The sequence below is a fragment of the Thamnophis elegans genome, chromosome 7, assembly GCF_009769535.1.
Source record: "Thamnophis elegans isolate rThaEle1 chromosome 7, rThaEle1.pri, whole genome shotgun sequence".
NCBI lineage: Eukaryota > Metazoa > Chordata > Lepidosauria > Squamata > Colubridae > Thamnophis > Thamnophis elegans.
In genome coordinates this window covers 78,139,597-78,157,942 of record NC_045547.1, presented here as the reverse complement: position 1 = coordinate 78,157,942, position 18,346 = coordinate 78,139,597, and the positions used below count along the sequence as shown (strand labels likewise).

Here is an 18,346-nt window from a genome sequence, read left to right as displayed (position 1 = left end):
TTGAAATCCTGCCCCAAAAGGTTGTGTGACCTCCATCATGCCTTTTGACCCGCCCCATGGATACCACTAAATGTGGGGGGGGGGGGGGTTCAGTTGGATGTGGCCACACTTGAACAAATAAAGTATTCCTGTTCTGTTCTGTTTTACTCTACTCTACTCTATATTCCATTCCAGTCTGTATTTTCCGACCTGTCCTGTCCTGTCCTGTTTCCGTTCCATTCTGCATTCTATTCTATTCCATTTCCTTCTATTCTATTCTCTATTGCATTCCAGTCTGTATTTTCCGTTCTGTCCTGTCCTGTTTCCATTCCATTCTGCATTCTATTCCATTCTATTCTCTATTCCATTCCAGTTGATATTTTCCGTTCTGTTCTGTTTCCATTCCATTCCATTCTGCATTCCATTCTATTCTATTCTCTATTCCATTCCAGTTGATATTTTCCATTCTGTTCTGTTTCCATTCTGCATTCTATTCCATTCTATTCTATTCTCTATTCCATTCCAGTCTGTATTTTCCGTTCTGTCCTGTTCTGTTTCCATTCCATTATGCATTCTATTCCATTCCATTCTCTATTCCATTCCAGTTGATATTTTCCGTTCTGTTCTGTTTCCATTCCATTCCATTCTGCATTCTATTCCATTTTATTCTATTCTCTATTCCATTCCAGTTGATAGTTTCCGTTCTGTTCTGTTCTGTTCCCATTCCATTCCATTCTGCATTCTATTCCATTCCATTTGGAAATTAACCTTGGTTGCTCGTGCTACGTGATCTTCTTTTACAATATTTGTGTTCTTTTCTCTTCCTTCTTATGATATCCCAGGAACTCATCGCCTTAGGAATCTGCAATTCCACAGGGTCCTTTTTCCAGACCTTTGCAATCACCTGCTCGATGTCCCGGAGCCTTGTTCAGGAAGGTACAGGAGGGAAGACACAGGTGCGAAAAATATTTACTTTTATATGACGTCTTTCCCTTTGTTTAAGGAGAGGCCTCCAAATGTGGTGTCCACTAAATATAGATTTATATTTGGATGCTTGACGACTGACTCGTATTTATGACCCAGGGTCATGTGATTTCCCCCTTTTGCGACCTCCTGACCTACAAAATCAGTGGGGAAGCCAAATTCACTGAATAACTGTGTTGCTAACGTGACCACTGAAGTGATTTACTTAACAACGGTGGCCAGAAAGCGTGACCCGACAAAAGCGCGCACGACAAAACCACGTCGCTAAAACCGTGACATCATCAACGCACCAACAACAGCGCGTCGACAGAAGGGCGATTTAAGTTAAGGTAAGGGTTAGATTTATGGTTAGGTTTAGGGTTAGCGTTAGGTTAGGGTTAGGGTTAGGTTTACAGCGTGCTTCTGTCGCCGCGCTGTTGTAGGCGCGATTCAGCGCTCATCCGTCGGCGCGGTTTAGAACTCGCAGTTTTGTCACCGCGGTTTAGTCGGGTGCGCTTTTGTCGGTGAACCGCCAGAAAGATCATAGATTGAGTGAAAATTCAACGACCGTCTGGTGTAGCAATGGAGATTTTGGGACTACCCGTACAAGGGTTTAATACTGAAAATTATCAGATTTATCAGTAAAAGTTCGTCCGACAAGCTGAACCATCCTAGCTCCTTTTCGTACTAAAATGTTTTATCTGGGTTTTTTTTTTTTTTTTTTTTCAGATTGCAGGAACCCTGTCCTCAATCATGGTTTTCTTGGTGGTTATTGCCATTGGTTATCTCTTTACACCTTTGCCACAGGTAAGTATTTTCTGGACATCTAAATCAGCAGAATTAAAAGTCTTGTTGACCATAATATTTATCTGTCCATAAAGAACCATAGTGGCGCAGTGGTTAGAATGCAGGCTAATTCTGCTGACTGCCAGCAGTTCGATCCATCAAGTCTAAGTGCTATTGCTATTCCTTCTTTCCCTCCTTCTTTTCTGGTGGCTTAGTGGTTAGAATGCCATATCGCAGTCTGACTCTGCCCACTGTCAGGAGTTCAATCCTTAATGGCACAAGATCAGCCTTCCATCTTTCCAAGATTAGTAAAATAAGGACCCAGATTGTTGGCGACAAGAGGCTGGCTCTGTAAAACCACTTAGAGATGACTCTAAAGCCCTGTGAAGTGGTATATAAGTGCTATTACCCTTCCTTCCTTCCTTCCTTCCTTCCTTCCTTCCTCTCTTCTTCTCTTTCTCATTCTCCTTCCTGGTGGCACGGTGGTTAGAATGCGGTATTGCAGGCTGACTCTGCCCACTGCCAGGAGTTTGATCCTGACTGGCTCAAGCTTGACTCAGCCTTCCATCCTTCCGAGATCAGTAAAATGAGGACCCAGATTGTTGGGGGCAACAGGCTGGCTCTGTAAACCACTTAGAGGGGGCTATAAAGCACTGTGAAGCGGTATATAAGTCTTAAGTGCTATCGCTGTTGTTGTCTCTTGTGTGTTGGACATTGCTTTCTTACCGCTTCGTGTCCTCATTTGGTCACCCACATTATAGGTAATTGTTGGATATTTTATTTTGTATCCTTTTCTCTGGTGGTTCTCCATAAACACCACTAGCTTTTTCTAAAGTTCTTTTCTGAATACAGGAAGCCCCCAGACCAAGAATGCCTCGGTTACAGACAGCCGATGGTTAAGAACAGAGCCCATTGTAGCAAAATTCAAGTTAAATACACAGTGATTCAAGTCCAATTACACAGTATTATTTATATCACAACTAGCTGATAGACTGGCGCAGCCCAGGTATCTATTTATCCCAATCCTGTATTAGAGGGAGCCCACCCCCCTTGTGGAGTACTGAGAAGCTGTTACCATAGCAACTCCACTCTGCTGTACAGTAGAAGTCATTTTAAGGCACAACAGGCTGTATCTTAACAGAACTTGAATCCAAAAGGCACACTATCACTCTCAAGAGTACTGTGACTTGACACCATAGATATAATTCAGTCCTTTTCATTTCAGTGGCCGAGGCATTCCAAAGTTATGCTGGAACATACATATATGGACACACACCCCCCAGACGGGTGTTAGGGATGTCTTACCCCCACAGTATTTTTTTTCCAGAGAGTAAGTCATCTATGTACAAAGTTTGGTTGAAATTGCTCGAGGCGTTCCAGAGTTATGTTGAACACACACACTTTTATATATAGAGGGAGATACTGTCACAGCTCCTATACAAATTTGACTTACGGAGAGACTTGGAGAACAAAACTGGTTGCTCAAATGGGGATCCTCTGTGTCCTTAATTACAACGAATATATTGTATTGTGCTGCTGTCCTCCGATCCTAGAAAGCATTTGCAATTGACAGATTTAAGCTAGTTTGTTAACAAGCAGGAACAGAAAGTTTCAGGCTAACTTTGAAAAAAAAAAAAAGACAAAAACCAGGAAAACTGCCAACTAAAGACAGCCAAAAAGATATTGCTGGCAATTGTCATTAAAAACAATCTCATTAGTTTCTGAGAAACGTGTGACCGGAAGGTTAAAAGTTATTTCTGTTTACAGGAGTGCTTACAGTTATTAGGATTGCAATGTTCTTTTTAAAAAGTCGTGCATTGCTTATCCGAAATTATGTTCTTTAAAAAAAGAATACATGCATAAGGATAGATGCTTGGAAGCAGTGGTGAAATCTAATCCCCCACCCCCACTGGTTCTGTGGGTGTGGCTTGGTGGGGAGATGTCATGTGACTGGGTGGTGTGGCCAACATTTTTTCGTTTTTTAAAGCACCTGCAGGTTCGGGCGAATAGGCAGGAAAAAAATGCTTTAAAAAGCGTGGGGGCGGAGCTTCTGACGATCGCGGGGCGCAGCTGTGATCCGCGCGATTGTCGGAAGCTTTCTTTTTTTTTAACTACCGGTTCCCAGAACCCAGGAGAATCATCCCTACCGGTTCGGCTGAACCGGGAGGATTTTCACCCCTGCTTGGAAGGAGATTGAAACGAATCCAGCAAAAGAAAGCCGTACTATTCTCGAATTATTTTTCTAGACTGTGCTGGCAGCCATTGTGATGGTCAACCTGAAAGGCATGTTCAAACAACTTGGAGATATCGTCCATTTCTGGAGAACCAGCAAAATTGAACTGGTGAGTGATTCCGTGCCCCTCAGCTTCCTTTCTTCAGCTTGTCACCTTTGCAGATAAGTCCTCGACTTACAACAGCGACCGTTCGCAGTTACTGGAAAATAGTGACAAGACCATCGTTTCACACTTATGACTGCTGGTCACGTGATCAAAATTTAGACCCGGGAGATGGCAATTGATTCATATTGATGACTATCGCAGTGTAGTTCATTCTAGACCTCAAGCATTGACATATTCAATATATCCTGAAAATATTTATACACTTCTGCAGATAATCCATCTGGCCCTGGTGTTTTATTATTCTTTTGTCTATTTATTGCCCCTGTTAAAGCCATCATCCATAATTCTTTCATTTAGCATTGCTCTCATACCTTCAGGCATTTTTGATAATTTAGCCTTCTCTTAAGTATTGCTTAAAAGGGACGCGGTGGCTCAGTGGCAAAGACATTGAACTTGTCGATCAGAAAGGTCGGCAGTTTAGCGGTTTGAATCCCTAGCGCCGCATAATGGAGTGAGCTCCCGTTACTTCTCAGCTTCTGCCAACCTAGCAGTTCGAAATCATATAAAAAATGCAAGTAGAAAAATAAGGACTACCGTTGGTGGGACGGTAACAGCGTTCCGTGCGCCTTTGGCGTTGAGTCATGACGGCCACATGACCACGGAGACGTCTTCGGACAGCGCTGGCTCTTCGGCTTTGAAACGGAGATGAGCACCGCCCCCTAGAGTCGGGAACGGCTAGCATATATATGCGAGGAGAACCTTGCTCAAATAATTTCCCACAGAACTCCTGAATTATTTTCTTTGTAGACTCATTTTGATGCTGTAAAGTTCCTCTTTCATCTTGTCGTTTATTTACCAGTTTCTTCTCGTTCTCCTTTTTCAATTTATATATCTCAACCATCTTCCTGGCCCCTTTGCGACTTTCTGACAAGGGGAATCCATATTCACTTAACGATCGCATGACTAATTTAACAAGGGCGGTGATTCGCTTAACAACCGGGACAAGAAAGGGGCTGTTCTCACTTAACAAATGGCTCACTTAGCAACTGAAAGTTTGGGTTCAGTTGCCGTCTTAAGTGAAGGAGTTACCTTTGTGGCTGATTGGATGATTCTTTGATTCTTTTTCAGGCCATTTGGATTGTAGCGTTTCTCGCCTCAGTTTTCCTGGGCCTGGATTACGGCTTACTCACATCGATCACTTTTGCTGTGATTACCATTGTCTACAGGACCCAAAGGTACAGTTCACTTTTCAACTCATAAAACGAAGTTCTTTGGTTCGTTTTTACACTTCTTTATGCTTCCCCCCACCTCCCTTATTTGTTTATTTCGTTTTTATTTAATTTAATTCAGATTCCCACTTGAGTTCTAAGTTCATGTCCCTGTTTGGGGATCCATGCCTTGCAAGGTAGATTTTTCACTAGTAAAGGCTTCATTATATAACCCACTTTATTTTGTTAGCAGAAGGTTGCTTGCTTTCTTTTTCGATCAGCGAGTCAGGTTCAAAGCCGTAGAACCTGTTTTAGCAGGGACTTAAAATGGGGAAAGTTAAAAGTGAACATGGGTATTGTAATAGATCCCTGAACTTTGTAATGAGAAGATGTGGCTTAGAGACCTAACAATGAGGAAGGAAAGAAAAAAGTTGGGCTGTGAATGACTGTCACCGCGGGGGGGGGGGGGGGGATGTTGTATGTTTAAAATTGTATTTGTATTTGTATGTTTTACTCTTAAAAAAATGTATAACTAATGAATGCCGATACAAAAGGCTGTATATTTACTTTATATTGTTATGTATGTGTTGTCTTTTCTTACGTTGTTGTGTTTTTCTTTCTGTTTTTAAAGGTAATAATGTTTAATAAAAACTATTTTAAAAAAAAGCCGTAGAACCTGTTTTGATAGTGGACATAAACTTTGGACATGATCAGTCAAGTGACAGGTTTTGTTGTGTGGCTTGGTTTAAAAAAAAAAAAAATTCTTAAGAATTCTGCCACGCGCAGGTAAACATGATCTTGTGATTTCTCCCAACAGGAAAGGTTATAACGCAAATAATTGTATTTCTGTCATTTTTCCTCTACAGTCCCCAATATAGAATCCTTGGCCAGATTCATAACTCAGATATTTATTGGGACGTGGAACTGTATGAAGAGGTAAGAGATTTGGAACTCCTGAAGGCACAGAAAATTAACATGTTCCTTTAAAAAGAGGGGTGGAACAATAGGATCCATTGGTGGATTCCAAATCTTTGCCTACTGGTACTATGAGAGAGCACTTCGCACGCACAGCAAAGACACCCCACCCCCCCTCAGTGTCAGCTCTGTTTAGCTGAGATGTGTTTTTCTGCCGCGCGAATCAGCTAAAAAACAAGGGACTATAGGACAGGGAACGATGGGGGCGGGAGGATGGAGCCAACCAGAAGGTGGTATTTGCCGGTTCTCCGAACTACGCAAAATTTCCGCTACTGGTTCGCTTGAACCGATCCGAACCGGCTGAATACCACCTCTGATAGGATCTCATGGGGAATCTTCCTTGTCTTCTTGTCTTTCCAGTAGGTTCACGAAAGAAATCCTCAATAGATTGATTGGGATGAACTAAAGCTAGGAAGAAAGTCAACCAGAATCTTTTCCAGATTAAATCATCCTTAGGATTTAGTCTCGGGTTTCCAGATCAGAAAGGTTGAATCTACACTTTGGAATCCATCTTAGGAGGTTTCCAGATCAGGAAGGTTGGTCCATATGTTGGACTCCATTACAAAACATGGATTTGAAGGCTGTGGAACACGGATGTAGTTCTGTTTCCGTCTCACAAACCCAGCCGTTGGGCCCCAGCTTGCTAGTTCTGTTTACTACAGATGTGGAAAGTTGTGGGTCTTTTATTATTAGGACGAAAAAAGATTTAAACAGCTCTGCTTCCGTTGGGAAAGTCATTCCAATTATTAGAACATCGTTCAGTGGTCTGCCCCCCCAAAAAAAGAAGAATTTTGCAGCAAATTTGGAGGGTAAACAAACTGTGAAGGCACAATATTTACAACTGCCAATTAATTTAGGAAGACACATGGCCAGAATTGGAGGAACAGTGGAAAGGAAAATATGGATACACTGGATAGAGCAAAAGTCACAGGATTTTAGGATTGTACAAATGCAATCCTGTTTTTCATCCTTTTAAAAAAAAATGTGAGGGGGGGTTTTCCATTTTCCCCACTTTCCCATCTGCCAGTGACAAAAATACCCCCATAGAATTTTCGTGTGAAGAAAAACAGTCCCATAGAAACACTAATCTTTGATTTTGAGCAGGGGTGAAATCCACTTACCTTACGCTTTGCTCGCACATGCCACCTCTGGGCATGTGTAGGACCTTCCACGCATGTGCAGAGTGTCAAAATGACAGGCAGGTGGGTGGAGCCTGCTACCGAGCAAAGGTAAGCATACAGCAAGGAAGTCCTGCTTTCTAGCTAATATAAATAGAGCGGCACAGCTGATCATCCGCATTTTTTTTTTTACTACCGGTTCAGGCAAACAGCTTTACTAGCGGTTCGGACAAACCAGTCCGAACCGGTAGCATTTCACCCCTGATACAGTGGACCTCGGATCCCAAATGGCTCAGACCACGAACAATTCGGGTGCCAACCGAAAAATCCACCAAATGTGTCCCTCAGGTCACAAATACATCCTTGGGTGCGGAATAAACACAGCGGCACTGATTTTTCCCTGCTGCAGAGATTTCCCCTTCTGCGCCATTTTTGTGTGTGTGCGCGCACATGTGCAGTCAGTCTTCTTGTCACAACCAAATTGGGTGCCAACTAAAGTCCTGTAACTGATTAAGGTCGACACCGGAGGTCCCACTGTACCAAGACTGACGTCCAGTAAATTTCATAATTGCCTACGTTTCGAGGGTAAGAGCCGAGGTGGCGCAGTGGTTAAATGCAGCACTGCAGGCTACTTCAGCTGACTGCAATTCTGCAGTTCGGCTGTTCAAATCTCACCGGCTCAGGGTTGACTCAGCCTTCCATCCTTCCGAGGTGGGTAAAATGAGGACCCGGATTGTTGTTGGGGGAAATATGCTGACTCTGTAAACCGCTTAGAGAGGGCTGAAAGCCCTATGAAGCGGTATATAAGTCTAACTGCTATTGCTATTGCTAAACTATTCGCTATTTTTGGAGGTTCTGGTGAATTTAATGCAATACAAACTTACCAAGGAATGCTTATCCTTTGTTTTAATCCTGCCTCCCTTTAGGTAAAAGAATGCCCCGGGATTAAAATATTCCAGGCAAACGCACCGCTCTATTTTGCCAACAGTGAATTATTTATCAGCGCATTGAAAAGAAAGGTAAAAGCAATTTCCTTCTTTCCGGTTATTCAGCCCACGGTGTCAAATTTCATAGCCAAATTGTATAAAGTAAAGTCATGAATTACAGGCTTTGGTAGGGGTGTGACAGGAAGTTTGTGGTCTTCTCAATCTTAGATATCCAGGTCCAATGCCATGTAGGGCTTTAAAGGTAATCACCAGCACTTTGTAGCGCGTCCGGAGACCAATGGGGAGCCAGTACAGCTCGCGGAGGATAGGTGTAACATGGGTGTACCGAGGTACACCCGATATCGTTCGCGTGGCTGCATTCTGGACCAACTGTAGTCTCCGAACACTACCAGAGAGTGATCATTTTACTAGGCTATGCAAAACCTCTTTTTTCTAAATCGGAGTCCCATTTGCAATGGACATGAATGATAAACATAGTAAGTAAATTGACCTCATTAATTCAGTACAGTGTTAGCAGCTTTCATGAATTAAAGCTATTCATCCAGGGGCAATATTTCGGCACAAAGTTTATATAGAAGGATCGTATCTTATAAGATTCACCTATTTATTTTGGCAGTAGCTTATCGGTGTTAATCTTGCTTTTTTTACAAGGCAAGATAAAGCTGTAGGGACGCGGTGGCTCAGTGGTTAAGACACTGAGCTTAGCACCGTGTAACGGAGTGAGCTCCCGTGACTTGTCCCAGCTTCTGCCAACCTAGCAGTTCAAAAGCACGAAAAACAATGCAAGTAGAAAAATAGGAACCACCTTTGGTGGGAAGGGAACAGTGTTCCGTGCATCTTCGGTGTTTAGTCATGCTGACCACATGACCATGGAGACGTCTTCGGACAGCGCTGGCTCTTCGGCTTTGTAACAGAGATGAGCACCTCCCCCCTAGAGTCGGGAACGACTAGCACATATGTGCGAGAGGAATCTTTGCCTAGGATAAAGCTTCAGGAGATTTTTTTCCTTTCTTTCTGGGCTAGACTGGCGTGGATCCCCATAAAATATTGGCAGCAAAGAAAAAAGCCCAGAAGAGACACGCGAAGGAACTAAAGCAACTGGATGAACAGCAGAAGAAAGCAATTGTGAAGTTGGTAAGTTTGAAACGGATTGGGGAATATGGCTTGCGGCTTGGGTTTATCTGCTAAGAGATTTGTAGCGATAAAGGGGAATATTTGACCTGGGTTGAAATGAGGGGATTCTTGGGTGTTCTCTGAAGTTGGTGGTTTTCTGGCAGACGTTTCATTACCCAACTAGGTAACATCATCAGTGCTAGTAAGGAATGAGGTTTGCTCTCAGTTTATATTACTAGTGCTGTGATGGCGACTCTATGGCAGGGCATGCCTCCTACAAGCTATGCATGTCCATTTTGTTAACGTTGTACTACTACATTAATTTATTTGATTCTTTTTGATAGTTTTTATTGTTTTAAATGTGGTTTTATATTCTGTAAGCCTTGAGTTCCATGGTCAAATAGGCGGCAATATAAATTCAATAAATAAATAAAATAAATAAAATAATAAATAAAATAAATAAAATAAATAATAAAATAAATAAATAAATAAATAAATAAAATAAATAAAATAAATAAAATAAATAAAATAAATAATAAAATAAATAATAAAATAAATAATAAAATAAATAATAAAATAAATAAAATAAATAAAATAAATAAAATAAATAATAAAATAAATAAAATAATAAATACAATAAATAATATAAATAATATAATATAAATAATATAAAATAAATAAAATAAACTGGGGATGATTCGGGATAGATAAGATGCTGAGGTAAAATAGGCGGCAATATAAATTCAATAAATAAATAAAATAAATAAAATAAATAAAATAAATAAAATAAATAAAATACATAAAATACATAAAATACATAAAATACATAAAATACATAAAATAAAAAATAAAATAAATAAAATAAATAAAATAAATAAATGCAATAAATAATATAAATAATATAAATAATATAAATAATAATATAAATAATATAAATAATATAAATAAATAATAATAAATAATAATAAATAATAATAAAATAAATAAATAAAATAAATAAAATAAATAAATAAAATAAACTTTGGGGATGATTCGGGATAGATAAGATGCTGAGGTAAACTTTCCGCCACTACAATAACAACTTGCTAACAAGAGAGTTTTGAAACTTTAGTCTTGTTTCAGTATTATTATTCTTCCCATTAATTACTTTGTCACTAACATAATATATAGAAGGCAGGTCAATAATTTGCACCTAGATTTAGTAGTTTAAAGAAGGCCTGTTTTTGGCAAGGGGTCAGAACGAATGTAGCAATAATATATTAATCAATATTCAATTAGAGGGGATAATATGTGTCGATGTGGTGTTTGGGGTTTTTCAAATGCTCTTCTTTAATGTTTTGACTCTTTTCTGTTTTTTTTCCCTATTTTAATCTTGTCTTCAAACGAAATTTAAAAAAATATATTTAAAAAAGTCAAACGATATGGACCACAGCATGAAACATGAAGTGATGCAGGATGAAGTCTCACTTAACGGGAAATTCTCAGCGGCTGAAGCGTCTCCGCCAGATTCCTCTCCAGAGGAACTGGAACATTTTGTGATCTTGGGAAGCAACGTCCATTCCATCATTCTCGACTTCTCACCCGTGAACTTTGTGGATTCAGTTGGCGCCAAAGCCCTTCAGACAGTACGTACTACCAGTTTTAACCGCTCTTTCAGACAATAAAGCATCGGCTTAATTTTGGGCTCTTTCGTGCACCCAGAGGAGAAGTGGGTCGAGTTAAAAGATACAGAATAAGAGAATGATAGAGCCGGAAGGGGACCTTGAAGGTCTTCTAGTCCAACCCCCTGAACAAGCAGGAGACTCTATGCCCCTTCAGACAAACGGTTGTCCAATCTCTTCTTAAACACTTCCAGTGTTGGAGCACCCACAACTTCTGGAGGCAAGTTGTTCCACTCTGTTCTCACTGTCAGGGAATTTCTCCTTCATTTCAGGTTGCTTCTCTCCTTGATTAGTTTCCATCCATTGCTTCTTGTCTTGTCCTCGGGTGCTTTGGAGAATAGCTTGACTCCCTCTTCTTTGTGGGAGCTCTTACAACACTACAGGGAATTTTGTTTGCATGGTTCGTGGTAGGACCATGTAAAAAGAGCTCTTTACAATTCAAAATCTTTTCTTTCTTTTTTTGAGTTTCCCCACATATGTTATTTTCTTAATTTTTGTCAGATGGGAAAGATCACACAAAAAAGATCAATTAAAAATTGCTAAACAGCCTTGGCATGGGAAACTTCTCAACTATACCTGTTCTGACCCCCCTCGTCCCACACCAACACACACTCCGAGCCAAAGATAAGTTACGGCATTTAATGAACAGACAGACAGGTCCTTGGCAGCAAACCAGCACAGACAAGCTTGGGCAGCAATCCAGCACAGATAAGCCGTGGCAGCAATCCAGCCTGCCAAGCTCACAATAATGTTCTCCAACATTCATTCCAGCGTTCACTTCTGCAAGAGGGGCGTGTGCACAAGCAGTCCTTTTATAGTCTGGAGAGGAGCCTAATGACCACCAGCTGAGTGCAATTACCTCCTGTAACTGCGCAACTGTTCCTGACGCCTATTAGCTCTTCGGTGCCGGGCATCCAGGAACAACTCACTACTGGCGTCCGGCTCACTCTCTCTTGTCTCCTCCCCACTGGTCCAAGGCTCAGGCGCCTCCTGGTGGCCAACCAGCCTCTCTGCACCCTGCTCAGAGTCGGAACCCTGTCCAGGGTCCTCCAGAGCCGACTCATAGGGCCCCTCGTTGTCGGAATCTGGTGGCAGCTCCAATGGCTCCTGCTGGGCCACAACATATACCATAGCACCTGCTTAGAGTTAAATAAGGGTCCAGGGACTTAGTTCACTTATGACTATGTAGAGATTCTAGGCCCGTGATGGCTAACCTTTTTGTCATCGCGTGCCGAAAGCGCACGTGTGCGTGTGTAATAGCACATGTGCGTGTGCCCACACCTGTAATGCAATGCATGCAAGACCTCCCATGCCCCCACCTTTCTGCGCATGCGCCCACAAACCCCTGTGTGCCCCAACCCCTGCGCATGCACACGTGTGCTCCCCCACCCTCCCGCGCATGCACATGTGACCCTCCCACGCCCCATTTTGGCCCTACCAGTCCTCCCTGCAGTCTTCTGGGTCCAAGAGGGGGCCACAGGGGGGGTACGACACACACCCAGCCCCATTTTGGGCCTAGCGGGCCTCCCTGAAGCCTCCTGGGAACAAAAATGGGCATGCGCGACAGACTTGAAAATCAGCTGGCTGGCAGGAGGCAGGCATGCGTGCACGGTGGAGCTCAGATTGGACGACGGCTTGCATGCCCACAAAGAGGTCTCTGCGTGCCATCTATGGCATGCGTGCCATAGGTTCGCCATCACGGTTCTAGGCTAATTCCTCTTTTGACTCCGCCCCGAGACTCCGCCACTTATCCTACATCTTTAGCCACATCCCGAGGGGCATCAATGGAAGCAAGACAGGTTGAGAGATTTAGCATTGTGTTCGATCGTATTCCTTCCAAATATTTCTAGGACAACTGGAAATCAGCTTTTAAGAGGGAATTTTATAGCAGATTGGTAAGGGTGGAATGGATGAGCTTTGAGACATGTAGAAATATTAACCGAAAGTTTATTTTCTTCCCTGTTTCAGATCATAAAAGAATATGAAGAAATTGGTGTTTCCGTTTATATAACTGCCTGCAACGGTAAGTCGGAGAAGTGTGGGTTAAATTTTACCGCAGTCATTAGGACATTAACGTTTTGTCTAGTCTTCCTCAACTTCATGCGTTCCAAAATTACTACCCTTGAATTTCTACCTAGTCAATATGATGGGTAGAAGTCTTCCACGTTGTTTAATCCAACTGAAGTCCTACATCACACCAAGTAGGATTAGCGATTCCTTGAAGAACTGGAATTATATGTGTGCATTCTTCGTACAGGTAGTCCTTGACTTATAACTGTTTGTTTAGTGACCATTCAAAGTTACAACAGTGGGGAAAAAAAGTGAGTTCTCTTTTTCACATTTAATTTCGAGTAGTTCGGAGAACTTGTAGTGGAAATTTTGTGTAGTTCGGAGGATCGGCAAATGCCACCTCTGGCTGGCCCCAGAGTGGGGCGGGAATGGAGATTTTGCAGTATCCTTCCCCTGCCAGGCCCAACAAGCCACGCCCACAGAACCGGTAGTAAAAAAAAATGAATTTCACCACTGGTCCCAGGTCATGTGATCCCCTTCTGTGACCTTCTGACCAGCCAAGTCAATGAGGTAGCCAGATGCACTTAACAATTGTGTTACTAACTTGTTCTAACCCCCCTCGTAACACACCAACATACACTCCGAGCCAAAGATAAGTTACGGCATTTAATGAACAGACAGACAGGTCCTTGGCAGCAAACCGGCACAGACAAGCTTGGGCAGCAATCCAGCACAGATAAGCCGTGGCAGCAATCCAGCCTGCCAAGCTCACGATAATATTCTCCCCCATTCGTTCCTGCCTTGACTTCTGCAAAAGGGGCGTGTGCACAAGCAGTCCTTTTATAGTCTGGAGAGGAGCCTAATGACCACCAGCTGAGTGCAATTACCTCCTGTAATTGCGTAATTGTTCCTTACGCCTATTAGCTCTCCGGTGCCGGGCATCTAGGAACAACTCCCTTGGCTCCTCCTAACTGCTGACATCCGGATCACACTCCCTTGGCTCCTCCCCACTGGTCCAAGGCTCAGGCGCCTCCTGGTGGCCAACCAGTCTCTCTGAGCCCTGCTCGGAGTCGAAACCTTGTCCAGGGTCCTCCACATACTCCAGAGCCGACTCATAGGGCCCCTCGCTGTCGGAGTCTGGTGGCAGCTCCAACGGCTCCTGCTGGGCCACAACACTAACTGTAACAACTGCAGTGGTTCCCTGAACAACTTTGGCACAAGAGGTTGTAAAATGAGGCGAAACTCATTTAACAAATGTCTCACCTGGCAACCAAAATCCAGGGTTCAATTGTGGTCATAAATCAAGGACTACTTGTATAAGGGGCTTTTAAATGGATACCTGACTCTTGATATCATATACATGCCTGTAATATATATATGTGTATATATTTCACAATATATATGTATTGTTTTATTCTCACCAGGTTCTGTTTTGGACAATCTTGCTAAGCTGCATTTTTTTGAGAAAGCATCCTTACGAGAGTTGTTCTTTCCGAGCATTCACGATGCTGTCCTCACCAGCCAGCTGAGGGGCTTCTCTTCCACCTATCTTTAACTCACTCCTCCACCCCTGAACCAGTTGGATCTATTTCCAAAGGGCTCCCGTAGACAATTTGCACAGATGACGGAGCCGAAGACTAGCCACTAGCTACGGGTAAGGTGTGTGTGTTTGCACCCACACCCCCAACAGCCCGCATTTCCCTGCCAGCCCTGCGGCCTGAAGACCTCCGAAGCCTTAATCCTTTTCTAATGTTGTTACCTTTTCACGGAAATCCACAAGCTGTCGGGGGGGGTGCATGTGGGATCAACGCGAATATTTGTAGAGCACGGGAAGATTTGTCTTGTTTTGGCCCGTTTTCTTTCGAGGGACGGGCCAGAAAATATGAACGCGCTGCTATTTTAACAGCGCGTTTCCGTGCAAGAATTGAGATGGGTGTGGAAGGCGGAACTGGGTGGATGGGTGGGTGCAATTGTGGTGGTGTGTGTATGATAGTGCTGCTCTTGAAAATGCAAGCTGTGTTTCCGGATTTTCCGATCTAGAAATCAGTGGGTTTTCGTTCGATGAACTACTAAGGATAAACATTTTTTTTGCAACCATGAGGACTTTAGCTCCGTTTTATAAATGATTATGAATCAAGAGTAATAGATCGTTTTCACATAAAGGAGGCTCCTTGTACTGACCCAATGCTTAACCTTAAGCAAGGCGTATTTAAAATTAGCTGGGAATGAACAAGACTATAAATAGTGCAACTAGTTAGGCAAGAGAGAGAGAAAAAACTTAGTACCCAAAATCTACTTTTTACACCTAAAGCTAACTAGGCATAGTTACTGCAGCAAGCTACGAGTCGTCTGGAAAGAACAAAAAATGGAAGAAATGGCGTTAAGAGGATCCCATTGGATGTATTTTCTGCGCACTGACACATCTTGAATGAAGTCACACAAAAAAAAAGACTCTTCTAAAAATCCCACATCACTTGACTCCCGAGGAAGTTGGTTTCTCGAGTCAACTCTCGACGCAGTGTGGGAATCGGTGAACAAGCATCGCAATTTATGTCCCATTATGTCCAGCAGTTGGTTGGAGTGGTGCGGTAGCCTGGAGGTGGCGCTCTCACCTCACAATCAGGAGGCTGTGAGTTCGAACCTCGGTGGAGGCACAATGAAGACTGTACCTGCTGAACAAAACTCCGCACTTGCAACAGGTACGGCATCCGGCCAGTAAACACTTTGCTAGCTCCATTCAGCTGCTCAAGACTCCACCCCGCAAGGGATTATGAGGTTGTTAAAAAGATGATGTCCAGCGGTTGGTTCCCTAAAAATCTCTTTTGTTGACTAGAATGCAGCTGGAAGCCCTATGTAAGTTTTATTTCAAAAGTGCTCTCAGGTTGGAAAAAACAGGGTTGGGACATTGGCGCCACGAAGCAGCCGAAAATAAAAGACTTCGAATGGAGGAATTGAGCAGATAATTCGATTTCTTCAACCATACTTAATAAGCCTTAAGCATCCAGGGAGGTTCCCCTCCTCCCCTCTCCAAATAGTTTCTGCCTTCCTGATAACGTTGCCAAACTGTTACTCTCCTGTTTTAGAATAATAATATTATTATTAGATAAACAGGTTTTCTTCCTCGGTACGTTTAAACCAGGGGATTTTGGTGTATCTATCGCAGGCTGTTTACAAGCGTGTGTTTATTATCTATTGTTTTGAAGCAAGCCTGAAATATTGATAGCCGAAAGACTCTTCCATCAAAAACTGTTTCATTTAGCATCAGTTTGCAAACTGATTAGAGAGATGTGGTGGCTCACTAGCTAAGATGTTGAGCGGGTCGATCAGAAAGGTTGGCGGTTCGAATACCTAGCGCCGCATAACGGAGCGAGCTCCCGTTCCTTGTCCCACTTTCTGCCAACCTAGCAGTTCGAAAGCATGTAAAAAATGCAAGTAGAAAAATAGGAACCCCCCTTTGGTGGGAAGGTAGCAGCGTTCCGTGCGCCTTCGGGCGTTGAGTCATGCCGGCCACATGACCATGGAGACGTCTTTGGACAGCGCTGGCTCTTCGGCTTTGAAACGGAGTTGAGCACCGCCCCCCTAGAGACGGGAGGGAATCTTTACCTTGCCAACTGAATAGAAGTTTCTAGAAATGAAAGTTATTCAGGCCACCCCCACACTTTCGTAGTTGCTGCTTAGCGATGTTGTACAAAAGGATGTGGGACTCCTCTGTGGCCCTTTTGCCGCTTATGCGAATTGCTAGAGTGAACATAGAAATACTCTGTGAATATACAGGTTAATCATTCGGGGAGTTTTTTGCAAGAGCTTGACATTTTTGTGGGAGTGACTGCACTGAGGACAATATATTCTATCGACCGCCCGTTCTGGCGAAGGACCTGTTGCATTTTATAACCAGAAGTTTCTTTCACATAACGAGTCCAAAGTTAAAACCTCTCAATAAAAAAGAAGGTAAATCTTGACATTTCCCTCTGCCAATTCATTCATTGGTATGGTAACAAATGTATAGTATGTTGGGCCTTCACTGCTTCAGCCTGTCAACCCATGGTGAGAAAATGGAGGAGAGCGCATTCCATGCATATCTTTCGCTAGTCAGATCTCAGATTACTACAGCAGGCTTGGGAGGGGTGCACCTCATTGGAGAATGTGATTTATGACACAGAATGGGGGGAGGGAAGGAACAGGTAAAGTTCAGCTGTAATTCAAATGAGGCTTAGATCTGACTGCAATAGGTATTGCCAAAATGACTGGTTTTCTTTTGAAATTTGGTTCGAGGCTCATGAATCAATTGGGGCATCTTTCGGAAACCTGACACATTCATTGTTTCCAACAGGCGGTGTCCAACCTTGGCAACATTTAAGACTTGACTTCAACTCCTACAATTCCCTAGCTAGCATGGAATTCTGGGAGTTGGAAGTCCACAAGTCTTTAAAAGTTGCCAAGATTGGCTAACCCGGACTTATAATAAAGCCACCAACCAGGATACAGTGCCGCCTTATTCCAATTCTTCACTTCTCAGTCTCACTTTCTTCTTTTGTTAAAAATTAATTTCACTGCTCCAGCATTAAATGCTCTAGTCTTCAAACCAGCTAGAAGAACCATCTCAGGTACCATTATTTGTGTGCCGAAAGCTGTAGGCTAAGGCACCATTGTACTCTTCTCAAAAGTGTTCCTGGCCTAAAGCTTAATCTAAACCTAGAGATTTACATTTGATTTAACAAATGTAGCAATAGCACTTCAGACTTATATGCTTTACAGCCCTCTCTAAGCTGTTTACACAGTCAGCCTCTTGCCCACAACAATCTGGCTCCTCATTTTACCAACCTCGGAAAGATGGAAGGCTGAGTTAATCTTGAACCTGATGAGATTTGAACTGGCAAATTGCAGGCAGATGGCAGCCAGCAGAAGTAGCCTGCAGTACTTGCACTCTAACCACTGAGTCACTGTGGCTCAATAGCAATAGCATTTACACTTGTATACCACTGCACAGTGCTTTACAGCCCTCTCTGGGTAGTTTATAGAGTCAGCATATTGCTCCCAGCAATCTGGTTCCTCATTTTATTGACCTTGGAAAGATAGAAGACTAAGTCAACCTTAAGCTAGTCAGAATCGAACTCCTGACTGTGGGCAGTGTTTGCCTGCAATACTGCATTCTAGCCACTGTGCCATCTTACAGTGGTTTACAGAGTGAGCCTATTGCCCCCAACAATTTGGCTCCTCATTTTACCCACCTTGGAAGGATGGAAGGCT

The 18,346-nt window shown here is 42.9% G+C and overlaps 1 protein-coding gene across 1 annotated transcript in view; it reads left to right on the top strand.

Moving 5' to 3' along the window:
* The window catches only part of SLC26A5 (solute carrier family 26 member 5), a 41,894-nt gene extending 25,439 nt beyond the window's left edge, over positions 1-16,455 (top strand). Inside the window, exons 10-19 of the mRNA XM_032221704.1 lie at positions 822-935; positions 1,672-1,749; positions 3,975-4,070; positions 5,196-5,302; positions 6,142-6,211; positions 8,295-8,387; positions 9,339-9,449; positions 10,841-11,053; positions 13,058-13,112; positions 14,524-16,455. Coding sequence (XP_032077595.1) covers positions 822-935; positions 1,672-1,749; positions 3,975-4,070; positions 5,196-5,302; positions 6,142-6,211; positions 8,295-8,387; positions 9,339-9,449; positions 10,841-11,053; positions 13,058-13,112; positions 14,524-14,654 — 1,068 coding nt within the window. The 3' untranslated portion in view covers positions 14,655-16,455. The remainder of the gene's footprint in view (positions 1-821; positions 936-1,671; positions 1,750-3,974; positions 4,071-5,195; positions 5,303-6,141; positions 6,212-8,294; positions 8,388-9,338; positions 9,450-10,840; positions 11,054-13,057; positions 13,113-14,523) is intronic.
* The last annotated feature ends 1,891 nt before the right edge of the window (positions 16,456-18,346 follow it).